This window comes from Nelumbo lutea, chromosome 1, assembly GCF_056320005.1.
Source record: "Nelumbo lutea isolate HS-2025 chromosome 1, American lotus-T2T, whole genome shotgun sequence".
NCBI lineage: Eukaryota > Viridiplantae > Streptophyta > Magnoliopsida > Proteales > Nelumbonaceae > Nelumbo > Nelumbo lutea.
In genome coordinates, this window is record NC_142684.1 from 5201221 (window position 1) to 5221971 (window position 20751).

The following is a 20751-nucleotide window of genomic DNA, read 5'->3' on the forward strand; positions in this document are numbered from 1 at the left end:
CGAAGCTTCCGAGTCGGTGACCTGGTCCTTCGTAAGATTATGGTGCCCGAACTCGGCGTGGGCAAACTTGGACCAAACTGGGAAGGACCCTATAAAGTAAAGAGAGTGCTCGGGGGGGGGGGGGGGGGAGCATACAAACTCGAAACCTAGGAAGGCAAACAAGTACATTGAGCGTGGAACATCGTGAACTTAAGGCAATACTACCTATAAATCGCCAAGCGAAGTGGACGAAATCAGGTCCTATGGGCCATGATGCGAGCCAAGAGGAACCTCAGCATAAACAAGCAAAGAAAAGTCGGGCATATTATCAGCTCGACAAAAAATTAGTTCGCTGCAAAAGCCTTCGCGGCAAAACAGGTCACAGAAGTATAATAACCCGGACAAGAAAGTGGCATATTATCAGTTCGACAAAGAATCAATTCGGGAAAAAGGAACACTTGGGCAAAAAGATTATCTATTCCGTTGCAAGAAACAAGAGTACATTGGCCATCAGAAGACATTTCAATATATATATATATATATATATATATATATATATATATATATATATATATATATATATATATATATATATATTTATATACTTTACATGCCCGGAGCTACTTCTTCGCCATCAGAAGGCACTTCAACAACACCCGAAGGCCCTACCTCTCCTTTAGAGTCCGGCTCGCCATCGGTAGCATTGGCCATCTCCTGAGTTATACGCAAGGTGGATATGGCACTAACATCAAGGTCAGGGTACATGTTCCGGATCATCCACCAGCTCAGTTTGAACCCCCTTCTGTAAGAATCCACCATCAGATCGTCAAAACGCGGAGAGGCAATGTAGTCTTCAATGGCCTTCTTCTTGGCGTCTTCAATGCCTTGGGAAAAAATCTGCGTTTTCTCCTTGATGTCCTCCTGAAGATATTTTGACTTGATGCTGCAAATCCAACTTCAAGTCTGCCATGTGCTTGACAACGACCCCCATGGCCTCGGCATCACGTTGAGACCTCGCTTGCCTGGCCATTGTGACGCGAGCAGCCTCTTCGGCAGCATAAGCGGCCGCCTCGGTAGCTCGGGTATTCGCCTCTTCAGCAACATGAGCGGCAGCCTCAGCAGCTCGCGCCTGTCGTGAGCTCCTCTCCACTTGGGCTGCTAAGGCATGAATTGAAGAATTCACCTACCAAAAGAAACAAGTGAGCAATGACAGCAAAAGCGATAGAAAATGAAAAAGGCAAATGAAATCTGACTTACCACCATAGCATGTGTTACGGCGCGGCAGGCGACTTGGTTCAAAGGAAGATCGGTCCACGCCGCGATCTCCTTAGGGAAAGTAGCCTCCCTACTCTTCTGAACAGTGTAGTTTGGCGTCAACACGCTCCTGAACTCCCCTTGAGCTCCCGAACCCGAGGGCCCAGCCCGCGTATGAGCGGACCCAGAGTGAGCAGGAGCACTTGAATATGCAGGAGAGCCCGTATAAGTGGTCTCAGCGTATGGCGCCCCGGCAGCTTCATGCATCAGTGGAGTCACCTTGGGCACCCTGGGCAGATCCGCTGGCGTGTTGTCTGGAACTTGAGGCTCCTCTTCCAGGGGCAGCTCGGTATGAGTTCGCTTGGCGACCCGCTTCTTCCTCTTCATACCTTGAAACAGATGCCCCCCACGAGTTCTTTCCGCGTCCATCACACCTGCAGAAATGAGTTTATCAGAAAAAATAAAGGAACAAAGCAACAAGAAACCGCAGAACTAGAAACCTACCCGAACTCAGGCCGGCCGCAATAAGCTTGGCCTCTGTTAAGTAGTGATGGCACTTTAAACCTTGTCGTGCCCATTGTCGGAGGCCCTTCACTGTCTCTTTGTCGAGAGTAACACCTGAATCAGGAGCGGCCTCACCCCACCCGGTCTGAAAGGGCCATCCTTGTGCACTTCGCACACCGAAGTAGTCCCGCTTCCATGCCGGGACCTTATTAGGAAGATCGTGCAGAAGCTTAAAGCCCGGACGAGGAGAAATGTAATACGTCCGTCTTCCCCTAGGAAGAGAACCCGCCTGTCTCTTGAGCATCAAAATGGAGGAGAATATCTCTAAGTCTAAAGGGAAATTCTGCTCGCAAAAAGGGAGATTGTCCCCACCAGGTTCCGAATAGAGTTCGGATGAAGTTGGCCAATGGTGACACCGAAGTGGTTTATGACTTCGGCGAGAAGGGGGTGGAAAGGAAGTCGCAACCCCGCAGCAAGCTGCTCTCAAAAATTCATGATTTCATCAGGACAGTGTTCCCAAGGAAAGCTACCCGAAGGAATAAAATATGTATACCCCCAGGCAGATTGTAAGACATAAGTATAGATTGAAGCCCCTCAGGCGTCATGGTCAAGGGACCAAACCTGTCTAGCATCCGACCTCGGCGAGAGGTAGACGCCAAACTGCTTGAAGCGGCTTGGCCTACTGGTTCATAGTCCTCGAGTTCCACCTCAGGATCACTGAGGCAGTCGGGGGATACGGCTCGGTTTGTAGAACCTACGTCAGTCCTACTTGAAGAGTCGTCTGAACTATCAAAGCTAGACATTGAGAAAAAGAAGTGGATTCAGGAAAGTACTCACCGGAAGAAAGTTTTGAAGGCTCCGGAGACGGGAACAAGCCAAAAAACCTTGGAGGCTATGTAACCAGCCTAGACGTGAGCTGAAAAAACTTGGACGCGAGCTCAATAGGCAAACCGCAGAAGTGACAAATCGACTGGGGTCCCCCACTATTTATAGCTACAATAACCAAGAACCGACCGTGCAGATCAAAGACGACCCGATGGCCCACATTCGCGCTGACCGCACGTCCCTTGAGGTCGAGACGTGATTGGTGCATGTCTTCCCGAAAAAAGTGAAACGTCAGCGCACGTCTTTTTGAAACTGACATCGCGCTGACGCACATCTTTCTGAAACTGACTGCGCCGCACGTCTCCCTGACAAATGCCAGCACACGTCCAACAGTGGTGCACTTTTTTCAAGTTTGAATGACCCGCTGTCACATCCCAGCGGCGCGAATTTTTGAAATTCAAAACGCGTGGTGTCACAACCATCAACATTTATGAGTAGTAGGCACGTTTCCCGCCTTCTCGGAAACTGAAGAACCCTCGCAAAAGCAACTCGCGCAGTCAAGATTCAAAGGACCGGACAAATCCACCTACCACCTCACAAAACTCCCCGCACCAGGGCATGACCCTTGGCACGAGGAGTGGGGGGCAATTGATGAAGGAAGATTTGGCCCGACCTCACAGTTATGCGACACGTGGCAAAAACAACAGCTCGGCACAAAAGCAAGCCTAAGGCGCGAACACCAAGGGGAGACACCAGCGGATCGAACTCCCTACTGGGGGCCCGAACTCACCCTTGGCCCCAAACCAGAAAGTAATCCGAACTGGCCAACCTTGTAACAGTTCGGGATACACCTCGCCAAACTGGCCCGCCCTATACATACCTCTGAACTCAAGACTTCGCCTCGCTCACCACTCCGCATCACCTTCTGGGCACCAAAACCAAACAAGTCGTACCATACCTGACACTGAGGAAGTCCGTACCCGAGGGCGCCACACCTGACTGACTTGGGATCTGACGCTTGACGGCCGCACTCTAAACGGCCACCTACCACCGCCACCTGACACCGCCATCTCCAGTTAAAGAGACGGTTAGGCAGTGACGGTTTTGTCCCAGCAGAAAGGATGACGGTCGAATTGATAGACGCAAGGGTAATCATACCCGACCTGACAAGGGCCTCGGAGCGAGTGCGCGAAATGATTATAAGAGACCCCTGCCCCCAACAAACGAGGTATGTGAACTTTGCGCTATCTAGTCTACACTTTGCCTTTGAGAGATTACTGACTTGAGCTTCGGAGTTATCACACCAGGTTCCCCCCAGAGCTCTCTTCTTTCCCGTTTCAGGCTCCCCGACGCTCCAGCTCAGAGGCGAGTTTATTGACAGCTAAGACCAGCCGGATTGCGCTCCATCAGGTATGGTTGGTAAGTGGTAATGAAAAAAATGAAATATCAAATTTGTCCTCTATTATTTCTTAAATTTTCAGAATAAAACTTAACGTGTGAAAAATTTTCCCTCCTCTCTTTCCTTTCCGCTGTAGGTTCTTTGATAGTCTAGAGGTCGCAAAGAGCCGTGCCGACAATGACAGAAGAAGTGCTGTAGGTTCTTTGATGGTCTAAGGTCACAAAGGGCCGTGCTAGAAGAAGATCCTGTTGACAAGCCAATTAGAAGTTACTGGGCCCATTAACAAGAATTAACCCGTTAGCCCAAGGAAACAATCATTTCTCTAATGGGTGGCTTAAGCTTCAAATGTTTGGTGCAATCTGTCACTCAATGGACAGATTGTCAAATCTTGAATTGGGATACGATTGATTGATCAACCAAATTTAGAAATAATGGTTGGTCAAATGAATTGAAAGCTGCATGGGCCCTACCCCTTTGCCAAGTGGCACTTGACTTTAAATAATTGGGAGACAAATCAAACCCAAATCAAACCCATTCTCCTAATTTGCCTATTATCAACTTAGTGGGCCCATATCAATTATACCATTTGGCTGAATTCAAATGCTTGGCCGAATCTATTATAAATAGATGGAGGGAGAAGAACAAAGTCCCTTCGGTTCTTCACCCACACACACTCTTGGGCTCTTCAATTTCTTTTTGGGCTTTCTCGTTTCAAGAAGAAAGATCAAAGACTCTAGTTCTTTGGCAATCAAAGTTTCGGAATTGCTGCAACTCTATGTCATGCCAATTAGGGAACTTCAGTCTTCAAATTATTGTAAATTTCTCTACCGAAATACAATGATCAAAGGGGCTTTTGCTAAATTCTTGCAGCTAAGAAGACTTCAATCAATCTATAACAGTCGAAGAGCCGTTTACAATTGAAGGTCTTGCTTTAACAGTTCACGCTCCAATCATTGATTGATTGTGAGGAGAAGTATGAGGAGAATTATGTTCACATAAAGTTGATTGTTAGTTGTTTCTGATAATTGTAAGTTGTAGTTGTGGTTTTGGCTTTTGTCTAAGACAAGAGAATCAGAGGGTTTTCTTTAAGGAGAGTTTGTATCTCATTTAAATTTCTGCCAAATAAATTAAATTAAATTTCTTTGAATTTGTCCACATTAATTTTGTACTCTAAATTTAACACAAAATTTGTGTTTACATATCCAGATAATGACAGATACCATTACGGGCAAAGTTCAAGTTTTTGGGAGAGGAGAAGCAGCAGAAGTTCAAAACGATCGTTATTAAGTTGATTTGTTCAAAACACAACAGTTATTCTAGGTTTCGTGGTTTTGCAACTTAGAACAGTAAAAGTTGCAGAGAAACCATCAAACCTTGTATAAAAAAATAATAATTTTCAGCTTCACCAAAACCAGGGAGTGATAGACGGGATCTAGGGAGGCTTGAACGAAAAGGAAAATGGAAAAATAAGAGAAGGAAAAATGTTCTTTGATGATTTCTCTCTAGGAAAAACATATAAGATTTGTCTTGAATATGTCAAGGATCAAGTGAGGAAGTTGGCATTGTTGCTATATCGGCTGCTTCAGAAGGGTTATTCCAATGTGATGTCTACAATCATGGATGAGGCAGCGGAAGACTGCAGATGCACCATACAGCATTAACAGGTAACAGTAGCTCCAATACTTCAAATTCCAACTGCAGAACCAAAACCGGAAGGGGAATCGAGTAAGCTGACGGCACAGAAGCAAGATAGGAAACAACAACAGCTAGCTTCATCGTTAGATTATAGTAATGGCAGCAGTGCAGAACTAATGCTGGATAAGAAGGCCACGACGGCAGCCGCATCAGCATCCGTTTTTCAAGGGATTTTCTGTCGGGACATGGCCATAGTTGGGCATTTGCTGTTGCAGATCGGGTTTAACCACTCAATTCCGCTAAAATACGAGGCATTGAGCTGCTGATAATGAACAAATAAACTTTAGGACTTCAGTCGATGAAGTCCATTAAGTTATGTCGGGCTTGAAGGAAAATATAGGGAAAGGAAGGGAAAGATGGGAAAACTGTAGGTTTTATTTGGTTTGTGGGAAGATTTGGGTGGAATGGGAAAATATGAGATGGATAGGATGAAAAGGTGTAAAAATTTAACTTTTTAGTTAATACGAGGAAATAGTAGGAAAAGTACCCAACACAAAACATAATCCACCCTTGCGTTCCCATTTTTTCCGTCTTATAGACGTCGCAGTGATGAGGAGAGGAAGCAAATCTTCGCTTGTCGCGTCCACGACTGTGAAATGTTGCTTGAAGACCAGACTTCATCATCGTCATCGCTATCATTGCTCTGCGTTCACCAAACCTTCTTCCGCTATTGCCGCCTCCATCATTTCTGCCTCTGCCACCACTCCCGTTAACCATACGCTTGCCACCTCCATCATTTTCACCTATGCCACCACCCCGTTAAAACCATACACTTCTGTTATCAGACTGTCGAATTCATCCTTTATTGGAAGGGCCCTCCGTTTGACAGAATCCAATCTGTAATGACTGCAACAAGGGCAGCGCACGCACTCTCTCCGGAAGCCTTCTCACTTCGTTGGTCGATGGAAGCAAAGAAGACACTGGCTTTGAGCTTTGCCAGACGGACTCGACTGATCAGTTCCCTCTCTTCCCATCCATCAATAGATAAGCCATGGTTGTTACATTCCGACCTATGACTATGAGATGAACCTCTGCTTAATTTTTCACTGGTTTTTAACAACAAAGGATACCACCAAGCAAGCTAGATCCAAAGCCCTCATCTCGCTGAACCATTTCACAACTCTAGTTATTTTGGAACTCTCCTGAGCCATGGATCTGGTCTTAACTTTGAACAATATGTCCAGAAAAATCGCTGGAAATCTGACCATTGGGATAGGCAGAGGTTGAAGAAAAAAGCCCAAAATATTTTCTAGAGTTTTTCCACAGGAGTCGCATCTTTTTGGTGCGAATACACGGATCACAAATTCCACGTTTTTTCTCACCGATAAAAAAGAACATTTTTTAAATATTTCCTTTTTCTCATCTTCATCCCACAAACCAAATGGGGCCTTACAAACCTTATATTGATTTTCATCTCTTTCTCTTCCTTCCCCTGCCTTTTTCTTCAAATCAAACATAGCCTTACTAATTTCTCTCGAAGAAAAACACATAAGGTCTGTTCTCTAAAGCTCATCACTAAGAGTGATGGCTTAGCTTTTTTTGGAATTAGAGAAGAACTTCTTCACATGGGCGGCGTACGTACAAGGTTGTTCGGACCCCTCCCTCTTGTATGAGGTGCATTGCCAATTTGCCATCGTTTCTTTCTCCTTTTCCAGGTTACGTGGCATGATTCATCGATTGATGAATCGGATCTTGGCTCGCTGTCCTGCCAACAAAACAGTGTAGAAGTAGAAAGGGAAGGGAATAGAAACAAGTCCCCCTTCCTCCCTCTGTTTATCTCCTTTTCACTTTTCTTATCCATCCTGCCCTTACGAATTCAGTTGTAGGTATTAAGACACTTAGGGCGCGAAGCACAAACCACTCTTCGATCCCCTGGTGAGTCGGACGAGAACGAGACTCGTGGGTTATCTATGGAGCATTTGAATTGCCCCTGGGTTTGGTGGAGCAGAATTGAACTGTCTGAAGTGGGGGAGAAGGGGAAGCTGAGAGCAAGCTAAGATCAACTAAAAGTGACTAATAGTTTATATGGAGATAGTGAGAGGAAAAACCGAAGAAGAAGAGTACGGACGAGAAAGGAAGGAGTCAAGATAGACAGTGCCAAAGACATGGCCCGTGGTAGGCAGGTGTGGAATGGGAGAGGAAGATGGATGGGAAGAGGGGAGAAAGGGAAAAATGGAGATAGTGAGAGGACAAAGAGGAATCAAAAGGAGAGTTCTCACCGCCGCTCTCCTCTTCGTCTCAAGGTTGAGTACGATGAATGGTTTATAGGAAGGGTATTTTAAGAATTTAAAAAAAAAAATTATCTGTCACTTTGGCCTGTTCATTTCTACGTAGATATAAGTGGGAAAGTAAGTTGCACTGTTATAAAGACAAACAATTTAAGTACTTTACAACAATACGTAAACAATAAAAGTTTTAAGAAACTTGCCCTAGTGTGCATACAAGCATTCGACTAAAGTACTATATTCGAATATTTTATTGATTGAATTCAAGTTCAAAAAATTAATCTAACTTATTCTGAGATTGGAATTCAAAATTAAATTCAAACCTGAACTATTGGATTTGATTGCATCCCTACTTCCCATCCAATATCAAATCTGCTGTCAAGGTAGATCCAATTTAAACCCAATAAATGTGCAAAACGAATTGTGAGAATTGGTCTCATTTGATATAAGATATAATTACATTTTTCTTTTGGAAAAGAGACAATTACAATTGGCAAGCATACTTTCAATTTGTAATGTGGCAATGAACCTATTTATTAAAATAATGCATTTAGAATTCATAATATGAAAATATTACATGTGAAAATAGGTAGTAGGTTAGACTGGAGTTAATTTTGTAATATGTTAATATATATGTAAATAATTATATATGCACATATTGGTAGGAGTTATTTTTGTAATGCAGTCTCAGAACCTATATGATATAGGGTTTATTGGTTCTGTTTTAGGTTCATTCATGGGTAGATTTAGATCCAGTTCATGGGCCAGGCTTGGGTTTAACTTTTGCCAAAATTTGAATGGATCCGGTCCAAAACTCATACACAAATTGAACTTGAAGCCCAGCCCATGAATAGGTCTATTCATGGTGCTACACAACTCAATATGGGTGGAGATGGGAGTAGCCAATTCTCACACCCATAGTTTCCGCCAAGTGTATCCATATCTTTGTATCATGTAATACTGATACTTATCCATTTTCAAGCTTACAGATATGATATGTAATACTGATACCTCACCTTGATCTTAACCATGCCGTAAATGCCAAAACACACAAAGCAACAGAGCACTACCTAGTTACAACTAATGTAACAATTAGCCCTTGTGTTATCATTGATTACATTTCAAGATTTTAAATTAGTACAACAGAGGAATATAAATGACATGATAATACTCCCAATTGGCTCCAAATTAGAAAGCTTTTTCGGATTAGCCACCCCTCCACCTCGAGTAGAGTTTGGGGTAAAAAAAAAAAAACTGCACTGGATTAACCGGTTGGTGACTTTTCTGTACCCAAGGATTCAAATAGCATGCCAAAATTTGGTTTCTACTTGAGTCGATGAAAAAGTAGGTGCATCAAGTATACTGTTTTTAGGCTTGCCTTGAAATTCCAGTAGATACCATATCGATGAAATTGGGTCTCGGCATTTTAGAGCTTGGAGAGCTGGCCTTGATGGGAGCCCAGATGTCCGCACCGTTACTGCGCACAACGCTGAGAGTACGAGAGATTGGCACAAGGCATAAGCCTCTGCTACTTAGGCTGTATTGTTCCGATTCCTGAAACAAAAAGATAAATCATTCACTTTGCATTCAAAAAACACCAGGTATATATAAGGGGGAACAGCAGGGGCTCCCTTCAGTTTCAGACATTATTGAAGCCCACTACTTGGTCACAATTAATTCCCAAGAGCAGGGTTTTGATCATGAAATCGATTATTTCTAATTTGCTTTCTACACTTCGAAGGGGCATATCTATAATCCTAAAATAAGGGGTGGCCACAAGATTCTTCCTCATAGTCACCTGTATTTTCCTTGTACTCCGGAGGTATGGTGCGCTTAGGACCTGTTTTCAACCAACATAGAAAAAATAGCCATGAGATCAATCAATTCTAGATGTTCAACAATTAATAATTATAATTATTTGATTACCAGGTCTTGATTCACTTGAACAACTAAACCAGAATTCGAGGCCATATTAGATTCCTAAGCTTTCAATTCATGGCAATATTTGGTTAGCTATAGTTCCAAAAGTTGATATATCCGGTCACCGAAATGTCCAACAAAACTTATAGAAGGTTAAGGAGTTGGGGTTATCATGATATCACCCAAACAAATACAGTTTGAACCAAATCAAACGCACCGCTGCTCCATGAGTGAGACAATATTCATCTTATCTACTGTGGAATTCTAAGATAGGACTTGCACAAATAGGTCTCGAGGTAGGATACATTGTTAAATGGGTTCTGATGAAGGGAAATTTGGTCCGACCTCGTAACAAGGAGACACGTAGGCATGACTTGGAATAAGTGACAATTCAACATGATCAGATCGGCATGTGGTCGTGACTTGACACAAATGATAGTTCAGCATGATCAGTTCGCTCAAAGTGACATTGGGTACCCTGATACCCCGAACTGAGATCACCTCGATATCAGATCACGACCAGGGTAACGATATCAAGTCCGCTACAGATCAAACCCGGGCAGATGGACCACCTCGGAAAGAATCCACCTCGAGACAAGCCTGCCTCGGTGCAAGATCATCTCAGTACTAAGGCACTTCGACATTCAGAGCAGGTCGGGTCTGAAGGACACGGGCTCAGACAGCTCTCCACTAAGCAGCTCACCACCAAGTAGCCCAGCACTTCACAGGTAGCTCGTTACCTAGTCAGACCGACCCCCGCGTGATAACCCCAAGGAACTCACAACCGTACCCTACGTCTCACAGGATCATATCTTAACGGCTATATTAGCTCACCCACTCCCCGATTTAGATGGGGACAGGCAACCTTACCGGTTGGTGGCATTTTACCCACCTAACACGCAAACGGATCCCATCACAGCGAGGATCCAGGAACCGCTCCACCAACCCATGAGGACTCCAGTATATAAAGACTTCGCCCCCGAGGGGCGAAGGTATTTTTTTATGTGTGTATGCATAATCTTTGCTCTTTAGCTCACTGATATCATCTTCAAACTCACTACTACTACTGAGTGCTAACTTAGCCATCGGATTGTCCCCGCCGAGTAAGCCACCCCGGGATCTCTGACTCATTTCTTGTATGATATCTAGTCCCCGTCATTGCTGGCAACCAAATCGCCTCCGGCAGGGAGCAGCCGGATTACCACCAATGAAATTTTCTCAACCTCATCTTTTTTATTTTAAAGTCAACCTGATCTGGTTGGATAACCATAATTTCAGCCAATCTCATTCCTTCGCTTATTACAGAGAACATACGCTATCAAGCCCCAACATTTCTCTTATGAATAGGTATAATACTATCAACCCATAACCAGTCGGTCTTTTATTTGAACCTCGTTTGATTGAAATTTTTTTTATCATTTTCCAGTCTAGAACGGAGAAATAATTTAAACTAAGAAAACAAGCACGAATCATGCAAGGAAATTGGACAATGGATCTCTATTGTAGTTATTAAGTGAGAACCAAACCTGAACTTGATCGTGGAGGAATTTGATGTATTCCATTGCCTCCAAAAGGACAGAAGCTGTATCTGTCTGCATGCGACAGGCTGGCTTTAGTTTGACAACAAAAATAAATAGATTTTATCATAGAGAAAAGAAACTAAGGTTTTTCTTGTTGATCTGTTTCAAAACAGTACTCGTCTCAGGCTATTTTTCCCGGTTGAGTTGCTTGCGGGGATAGTAGATCCCAGAATCATCTAGCATCACCTTATGAATTAATAAGGTGGTGCTAGTATTTAAAATGTTTTTTTTTTTTCTTTTTTATCAAATAGGAATCCATTTATTAATACATTGTATTGCCATCCAATATTGGTTAAAACTTGAAACAGCAACACTGTACATAAGACCATCTTTACGGAATCAATATTAGAATGCAGTAGTTGAGATAGGTCTCATTGCAGACAATTTGCATATGATATCAATTGGATAATCCAATAAAAATTTTCATTTGTATTCTAGTTCACAGTCATGTTAAAATTTCTAGGATTCATTGCGTGGTGCTTGATAAAATCTCTAACAATCATGAGTTCGAGTCTGAAAGCAGTCAGCCTCTCAAGATACTGGACCTATTGCCTTGTTTAAATTATTCTCTTCAGTTGAACAGGAATTTAAATATACCTTCCCAAACGGTGAGACAAGCTGCTGCAGAGCTGCAATTCGCTCTCCAAATTTTTCTTTCCTCTCCTAAACCCAGAAAGTTTAACAGGTTACATGGTCTATTTTAAGCCAAGAGTAATATTGCATAACTAACTCAGAATTTGAGAAAAGACCTTTGGGGAGATAGAGAAATCAGTCTTCTGTCTCTTCGCTTCACTACAAGTAAGGCTGCCTTCGTCAACGGATTCGGGTCTTCTTTTGTAGTCGGTCATCATCCTTCCCTCTACCTTCCGCTCACACTAGATAAAAGATAATGAAAAATCACCATGATAACATTAACATCCGATGCAAACCATATTCAAGTTCACTCAAAATAAACAAAGGAAAGAAATAAAATTAAATAGTAAAATCAGAAAAGATACTATAGGGACGTATGATACCCACTTAGGTTATCGCAAGCTGCCATTGTTAATTAGGAAATACTATATAGGGAAAATTGGCCGACTATATAAAGTATAAACCAGGGAAGCAATCAAAATGTTGCATCTTGCATCTCTTTCTTTGGATTTCAGTTACATGCTTCTAGGTCATTTAAAACTACTAAAACATGAAACTGGACCTTAACAGCCGTATACGCTAAATGCCGATCCTCAAAATGATCAATAATTCAATTTCTTTAATGAATTATTTTCAAGTGCAATTTCTCTAATGAATAAAAGAACTAAGGTGGTATACCGGTCTATATATATAAGCTGCATAGAACCTATAACTAGACCGACTGTTGGGTCTTTACTCTTTAGTCATAGCTCTTTTACCTGTGATTATATATATCTATCTATCATCTAGGCTTTGTTTGTCTTGACATCCATACGACTGATGAATGTTAAGCCTCTTTTATAGAGTAGGAAAGGAGATCCATTCTATCCTTTGGTGGATGTTGTTTGATCTGGCAATAATACAGCCCTAACGTGGTACCCGTAAAGCAAAGGATAGATCTCTATTCTGCCTATTCCTTATCTATAAGCGTGAACAGAGTCCACCTTTTGGTGGGTCCATCACACAAGGGACAACTCTGAGCCAATGAATGCAACCATATCATACTAACTTTTTTGTTTTTATTTATTTTTTTCTTTCGCTATGGGCAAGAACACTGTCTACTTTATTCTACCTTAGAGTCTCTGATAATTAGAATAAAAAAAAAGAAGAAAAACAAAGCAAATGGATTAAAGAAGTTTATATCAGGCAATTTAACAATCAAATGCTGCATTTGGGGAAGGGGCCTTCTAAAAAGTGATTCTGCAGCTTATGGGAGGGGAAGCTAAAATTAAAAGCACCCAAAAATGCATTCGGTTAAAAAAGTCACCAAAGGGTTTATTGGGTCCGAAAAAGAAGTAAAAGTCCATTTTTGCTGAAGTCAGAAAAAAAATATAATAATAATAATAATAATAAATGCCCATTTGAGAGAACATTTGGATGCAGCTTCTGACATTCTGAGCTGAGTCCCACATGAAAATGCAAAAAGCTTTATTTGGTGAAAATTTGGAAAGCCAATCACTGTGTTTCGGAGGCGAGAAAGATGATTGAAATAGGAAGATATTCCATAAAGCTTCTCCAAAACATGGGTGCTGAAGCACCATGGCTTAATCAGCACCTTTTCTCCAACGCACAAGCCTTCCCAAACGGGCTCTTATAGCTTCTGAATAAAAAAACGTCTCATTTCTCATTCAGAAAGTGCTTCCTGGGAAGCCATTCAGAAGGAAAAGACCCCACTTCTTATAGTTTCTGACCGGTTTTGTTTTTCCCCAAACTCATTTTTCATCAAAACTGTTGATTTTGATCAGCAAACCGTTGAACCAACTGATTAATCATTTGAATGGTTTTGACCATTTTTTAAATTTTTTATTTTTTTGAATCAAATAGTCAGACCGTTTGAACCGATAACCGGACCCCTAACAGGTTCGATCACCGCTTCGGTTTTAAAAACCATGAGACTAACAGAGCTTTCGAGCTAAGTAGAGAGTAGATACCCCTGGCAGAAGCCATCCTGACCCTTCCACTCCAATTAAATACTTCCCTGAAAAATGATTTGAATAGGCAAATACATGTACCGTTGTGGTCATCAAATGAACCTTTTCTTGGTTTGGTACTCGTCATCTAATTAATCCATGCCATGCAAAAACAAATGTAAATCAATGGAAACCCACTAACCCCCCTTATCAAAAACGAATAACAATGGCAGATGGGTGCTTGATCATTTGTAGAGTCGCTACATCAAATACTTGGTGGGAAAATCATCTCTACCCTCCAAACTCCCAAGTACGACAGATCCACTGTCAAGTGGGCCACAACCTATTGGACATAAAATAGTTTAATGACAAGCGGCTGTGCCAATCGAGTAGGGCATGTCTGACAGTCCGAAGTTGGGAGCAAAGCCAAGTAATTCCGGGTATAGAACGGAGATGATGATCATAAATGTCGGGTGGGTGGGTAACTAGGGAATCATTGGAGGAAAACAACAGGAGCTTTCCGTGGATCTTGATTCTTACCCTACACGATGCACATATTACAGTACAATTCTGATATCAGGATAGCTACCACCAGTGAGAATACCTAAAACACAGGTCCCCAACATGGCAGATGAATGCAGGATGCCTCAGCTCACCATCCTGACCATTCAACTAACAAATAGGCCCCAAAGCTATCTCAAACAATGGAGAATGAAAAACAATTGGTGACATCAGACGGCTGGGATAAAAAAACAAGCAAACAAGAGATTCCAAATGAACGGCTCAGAAAACACTTGTAGTATAGAGTAGAGGGCCGCTGTTGCAAAATTACGGATTGTGTACAACAAACAATAAAATAAAACAAAATTCCATTTCCAGAAGCTACGAGAACCAACTCACCGGATATCGACACTCAGCATTGCAGAGAGCCTAAGATGATGAAAATTTTTCCACCGGAAACTTCAACTTTGACCGGCGAAACCGCTATCAAACTCCGAAAACTTGATCGGAGGCTCAAGATAATTGCTGGAGGTGTACTTCTCGACCGCACAATTACTGATAATGGCCACTGTTTAAAGATTAGGTTGATATTCGCTGAAACAGATGAAATCTTGGCAAGGAACTCGAAATCTTCACTAGGACGGGTTACCGGATGGTGGCAGAAGCCTTAATGACTGAGTCAGATGTAAACCCTGAGCTTCAACCAATCAACTAAATCCGCTAGCCAGAACTCCTACCTGAAACACTATAGAAATTGTCGTTTCTCGCATTTAGTTCGCAATTCTGGAAAATATGCCATAATTAAAAGCCGGAAACATGACCAGAGACCTTAAGATTAGCCAGGAAATGATCGGAAACCCCAGAATTAGACAAGAATTTTATCCGAGTGTTTGAAATTCAGAACGATACTGCCAGAAATTTCAACCGGGAAATTCAGTGAAAGTAGCCTATAATCTGGCAAAAGTAGCTGTCGATAAAGCAGATATGTTACAGAATTGCAATAGAGCCGGAATCCAGCACAGCTTAAAAGAATTGAACCGGAGATTCTGAGGCTCAGAAGTTAGGAGAGAGAGAAAACGAGCGTGCAGTACGCGAGAGGAGGCGGAAGGGATTTTTGAAAGTTTTTATAAAAGCCCTAAAATGACAGCTCATCTCCAACCACGCAGTGGGGTTAACCTAACACTAGCTGTTAATCTACGGTTATACTTACTACAGTTTCTCTCTCTCTGTCTATATCTCTCTGGACCTCAGCTTGGCTTTTGGTCGAGGGCTTGAGGCCCAGCTTGGCTGGAAAGTGAAATTACCAAAATTTCCAGTGTTCTATATTATGGTTTCTTTCTTTTTTTTATTTGAATTTTCATTTCACTAAAAATTAAAATTGATTTTATCAAAAAAAAAAAAAGATAGCAAAAGCTTACAAAAACAACTCTATTTAATTTTTCTTTTTGTCATTTCATAATTTTAAAGGTGAAGGCTGTTGAAAATTGAAATGATGCTAATAACTCGACATATGGATCTTCGGCCCAAAAAACACGTTCCAACCAATTTGATCTGGTATGAGATTGGGAACAATTATGGAAGTGGGACCCGCAATGTATGAGATGTTGGCAGGTAATTCTAATGACCGATTCTAACGATCAGGAATAAGTTCTGCTCAATCTAGTCTTTACACTTGTACGTGGAAACTAGACTCAGGTCCGTATCCGACTTGGTCGGGTTATTTAAAGAGCAAATCGAAATTGACCTGCCATTAAGTAAAATCGATACAAATATGAAATATGAAATGTTGGTTTGGTATTGTTTGTGAACAATTCTAAATTTGGTGTAAAATTTTTTATTCAAAAAAAGTAAATCTAATATTTTGTTGTTCTTTAATGCTAAAAATAATTAATTAATTAGAAAAAATAAATTAAGATTGGGATTATCTAGTTAGGGAAAGACAAGGAAATCAAAAACTAACTAATCCGGTTTATCCCCTCTTCACAACCTGAAATTGACGAGTGATGAAGAAAAACCGACCAAATCAGATTGGGTCAGGCTGGTTTGGTCGGTTTGGCATTGTTTGTGAACAACTCTAATCAACAGAAATGGAGTTTCGTTTCTCATGCTTGTTTCATGTATGCTGGAATTGGAGTCCGATTTTAATCCTTGTTGTTTGGTTCATATAGAGCCATAATCAAATTTAACCGAATATTTTTTAATTTGTATTAATTTATTAATATTTTTATTATTACTTTAATAATATTATATCAATATTTTTATTAGTATTTTATAATTAATAATTAATATTTTATTACAATTTATTGTTTTTTATTATTTAATTATTAATATATTATTATTTTTTATTATTATTATCTCATTATTAATTGATTGATATTTTGTTAATATTAAGGTTTTGGGGGTTTTCTTTGGTTGGAGTGGGGGGAGACTCAAATGGCCATTTGTTTGGTTGAAATGGGATTCCAATTTCCATTCTTCACAAAATGAGATTACCCCTTATGAGGGAATGGCCATTTCATCCCTAATAAAGGGTGATTTGGCCCTCCAATAACATGATAACATGTGACACCTCAAAATAGTCAGTTGACACCTCAACACCACACTAGTAAACCTCGGGAGCATCTCAAATACCTCATAGCCGCCCTGACAACCTTAGACCATCTTGGTAGGCCAAACTATAATCGACCCAACAAAACGTCAGGTCAATGTAAGAGGCAACCTGCATCCATTGACTTGACCCGAATTCAACTAACGACACCCCTACAAGCGGAGTGTCATTTCCAACTTTCTTGGGATCATGACACCACATTGGAAGAAGCCAGCTATCACCACGCCCATTTTGAACGCAACTTAATAGACATTACCCACTTACACGGATTTCATCTTTGGGAGTTAAACCGCCTCTGAATCAAATGAATCGGAGATCTCAGACACACTTCATGAATCTCACAACAGCTAGCCTATAAAAAGGCATCCCATTCACGGAAAAGTTACACGCTTCTTTAACATTTCTTTTAACCTTTCTTTTCTATTTTAGTTGTACAAAGACAACCAATCTTGCATGTTCTAGAACACCCCTAAAACCCTAAGGTATCTACTTTTTAATTAAAACAGAAAATAAAGATTAAAAAGAGGGTTTTACATGCTATCTATCAACCGCCTCAGAAAGACCATGCTCATAATAAGATTCCTAACATTATTTTTATTGTAATTTATCTAAAAATGGCTTTTTGCTACAATTTCATAGTTAAAGTGACATTATCTATGAGAAGTGGTGTTTCTCTCTTTCTTTATTTTGTTTTCTTCAAATTTGCTTATTTTAATATTAGATATTAATTATTTTATAGACTTGAAAACTATAATACAATGGTTGAGTGACTTTTTTGTCCTTAAAATTGTCTTCTTTAGTTCTTTAGTCTTCAAAATACTTTTATTTGGAACGCACTTAAAATCCTTGTTTCTGCAAATCTCTTATCAAATTCCCAATGAACATCGTGCCATTTAGCATTAAATGAGGTCTCTGAATAGATTTTTATTCTCTAATGTACCCTCTTATGTGAAAGAAACAAATGCAAAGAGTAGGATTTAAAATCCCTCTCTCCCCTTGTCTTCCAACCACTGCCGCTGCAACTTTAAGCAGCAGCGTTTCCCTGTCCCTCTCTCTTTCTCTCCCCTTGTATTTTCACCACCGCCGGTGCAAAGAATTGCAACGGCGTTCGATTCCCACAACCTCTCTTTCTCTCTCTCTCTCTCTCCTTTCCTATTTTTGGGTATTACATAGGGGACTCAAGGGTGGAGACAAAACAGGGTGTACGTGACATTACCATGGAGTGTAACTTCCATGGGTGGGATGCCAAAGTGGCCACCTCAACTACTGGGTCATATGCTAGTCTTTTTTTTTTTTAATAAAAAGTGTAAATTGTATTAATATAAACCAAAATAAAGGAAAACCTCTCACAATAATCTCCATACTAAGCAGAAAATAACTCTTCAAATTTTTAAAGAATTATAACCCATTTGAACCAACACTCCTTTTACCCTCCCTCTGAACTCATTGGAGTCTGATCTCTTCCTTATCCTTGAACACCGAAAATAATCCAATATAGGAACCACTATTTTGACACTAGAGTTTTTATTTGTTTCTACGGTAGTAACTAAGATTTAAGTAGATTTTTTAAGGTGGTGTTTAATAGTGTGTTCATCTCGTGGATGGACCGTTTCGGTTCACACCAAGGGGTGAATTTTCTATTCCATTAATATTTGTTTATTAAAATTAATTTATCAATGCCTTTTTTCAATATATTTATCATATAAAATTTAAAAATTAAACATTTATGATTGATGATGTAGATCATTCGTAAAATGTATATGATACATGCAATAAAAAAGTGTGGTGTGGACTAGAACAACACTATGGGTGTGGATTGGTTTAATCCACATAATCTGTCCACAGTTCAAAACAACTGTGAATTGTGGTATGCTGTAAACTAGTTCATACCGACCAATTTCTCATCAACACTGCAGAATACCCCTTAAATTGGAATCTCATCAATTTCTCATCAACTTGTACAGTGGGTCTCATCCTTGTACAAAGGGCAAGGGTGGCAATAAAGATCGAAGATACCTCTGCTCCAAAAAGATGGACTATATTAAAGTGTTCTTGTCTTTTTGAAGGGTACATTTTGACTATTTATTAGAGATGCCCCCCCTTTCTTTCCTAGTTAGGTGGATGGGCTGCACAAGAAGGTACCACTCCTCCAAACAGCCCCCAACCTTGGTAAAAGTAGGATGTCCACCAATTTATTAAAAGGGTCATGGTAGCACTCTCCTTATTAGGTGGATAGCAAAAGGTGTCCTTGGGTAAAAATCCATTTGATAATTGATAGTTTTGATCCCCGTGACTTTGAATTTCTGTCACCATGAGTTTTTGTATGATGACCTAGAATCCTCTTCTGAGTTATATTGCAAGGTTCTATTAATCCTTCTAAGCAAAATCCACCCATTTTAACCTTAGAACAGATTCTGCCATCCACTTAAAGACAAGTGTGCCACCACAACAAGAGATAGATTATGCACAAGCTACCGTCAGAGCAATGCCAAGTGCACAAATTCGTATCCTTAGCAGTGTTTGACAAGTCTATTTGTATGGTTTTTTGGGCTTCAACAAACTTGAAAGACCAAAAATCAGTCTTTTTTCGCTTGGTAATTAAGAACTAGAAAGATAAAAAGACGCATGTGTGGAAAGACAGAGAAAGACTAAATACACCGAATTTTGGGAAGTTTCAAATTAAGATTTCTGGTCTTTCTATGTGATATATAATCTCTAAACACGTTTTTAAAAGCCCAATAGACTGATCTACTTATCAAACTGTATTTATCTTTAAAGATAAGACCCCAAAATAAAGCCTACTTTTATGTAAGTGAGTTTTATGTAAGTGATATAGAGAAGTGGTATAATATGGTAAGGATAAATGAGAAAAACAAAAGATATAAAGGAATATTCCATATATAGAAAATTAGTTTGAAGCTCAGATTAAAGTGTCAATGAGATCCTCTCACCGCCTTCTTTTCATAGAAAAAAAGTTTCTGCTCAAAGCGCACCTTACTACATATGCAAAATAAAGCCTACTTTTATAAGTTTCATATTAAAAAGTTAAGGAATCCATTGAATGGTTAATATTAATTGTGAAAACCACTAAACTAAAGTGGGGGCGTATGGTTGATATGGACTAGTCCCCTATTTATTATTATTTTTTTGCAAGATATAGTCTCCTATTTAATTGATGGTCTCTATTGCCACAAGATCCTTCCAAATGTATGTCTGAAGTCTCCCAACTTGATTTGTACGAAATCTTCCTACTTGATTTGTTTAGGAATCTTTTTTATTTAAAATTTTTACTGAATTTTGATATTTCATTAATGATGCAGACTTATACTGTAGTCCATCCCTTTTATAGAAAAATTTTGACTGCAGAGTTATAAACATTTAAAATGTCAAAAACCCTCACTCTATACACCAATACTGGCCTGTGAATTGACTTTAATTTAAGGTGGCACCCACTCCAACTGTACTTTGGGCCTAAAAATTCTGACCCTGTGTTGAACCGTCATTCTCCCTTCATTTTAATCTCAATAGAAAGTATAGAAGGTGCCAACTGGCCGGCTCAGTTGACATGGTCTCTGACTGGTTGCCGCAGAGGAGTTCACATATGTGCCCCACAAAGGACATCTCACAAGTAGGGGTGCTCACAGTTCAGTTCAGTTAACCAAACCGTGGGGCTTTTCTT

General features: G+C 40.5%; 1 protein-coding gene and 2 long non-coding RNA genes across 8 annotated transcripts; 1 reads left to right on the plus strand and 2 right to left on the minus strand.

Annotated features, from left to right (window-relative positions):
• Nucleotides 1–589: 589 nt before the first annotated feature.
• LOC148873291 (uncharacterized) lies at nt 590–5050 on the plus strand. Of its 2 annotated transcripts, none has more exons than XR_016104816.1 (2): nt 590–3981; nt 4098–5050. It is a non-coding gene; the product is annotated as an uncharacterized LOC148873291 (long non-coding RNA). The 2 variants fall into 2 exon arrangements; XR_016104815.1 differs by having other exon boundaries at nt 590–3972.
• A 173-nt stretch (nt 5051–5223) lies between these two features.
• Nucleotides 5224–7339, minus strand: LOC148873292 (uncharacterized). Its single transcript, XR_016104817.1, has 2 exons — nt 6144–7339; nt 5224–5656 (listed from the first exon to the last, which is right to left on the minus strand). It is a non-coding gene; the product is annotated as an uncharacterized LOC148873292 (long non-coding RNA).
• A 1616-nt stretch (nt 7340–8955) lies between these two features.
• LOC148873293 (basic helix-loop-helix (bHLH) DNA-binding superfamily protein) lies at nt 8956–15696 on the minus strand. 5 transcript variants are annotated; one of them, XM_088963697.1, is made up of 8 exons: nt 15293–15696; nt 15114–15209; nt 14864–15019; nt 12131–12256; nt 11979–12044; nt 11328–11393; nt 9680–9721; nt 8956–9435 (listed from the first exon to the last, which is right to left on the minus strand). In XM_088963697.1, the coding sequence occupies exons 4-8, from the start codon at nt 12230–12232 to the stop codon at nt 9250–9252; spliced, it is 462 nt and encodes a 153-aa protein (XP_088819823.1). In that variant the 5' UTR covers nt 12233–12256; nt 14864–15019; nt 15114–15209; nt 15293–15696; the 3' UTR covers nt 8956–9249. The 5 variants fall into 5 exon arrangements, with proteins under 5 accessions (XP_088819823.1, XP_088819824.1, XP_088819822.1 ...); XM_088963698.1 differs by having other exon boundaries at nt 14864–15032; nt 15293–15565; XM_088963696.1 differs by having other exon boundaries at nt 14864–15209; nt 15293–15682.
• Between the last annotated feature and the right edge of the window lie 5055 nt (nt 15697–20751).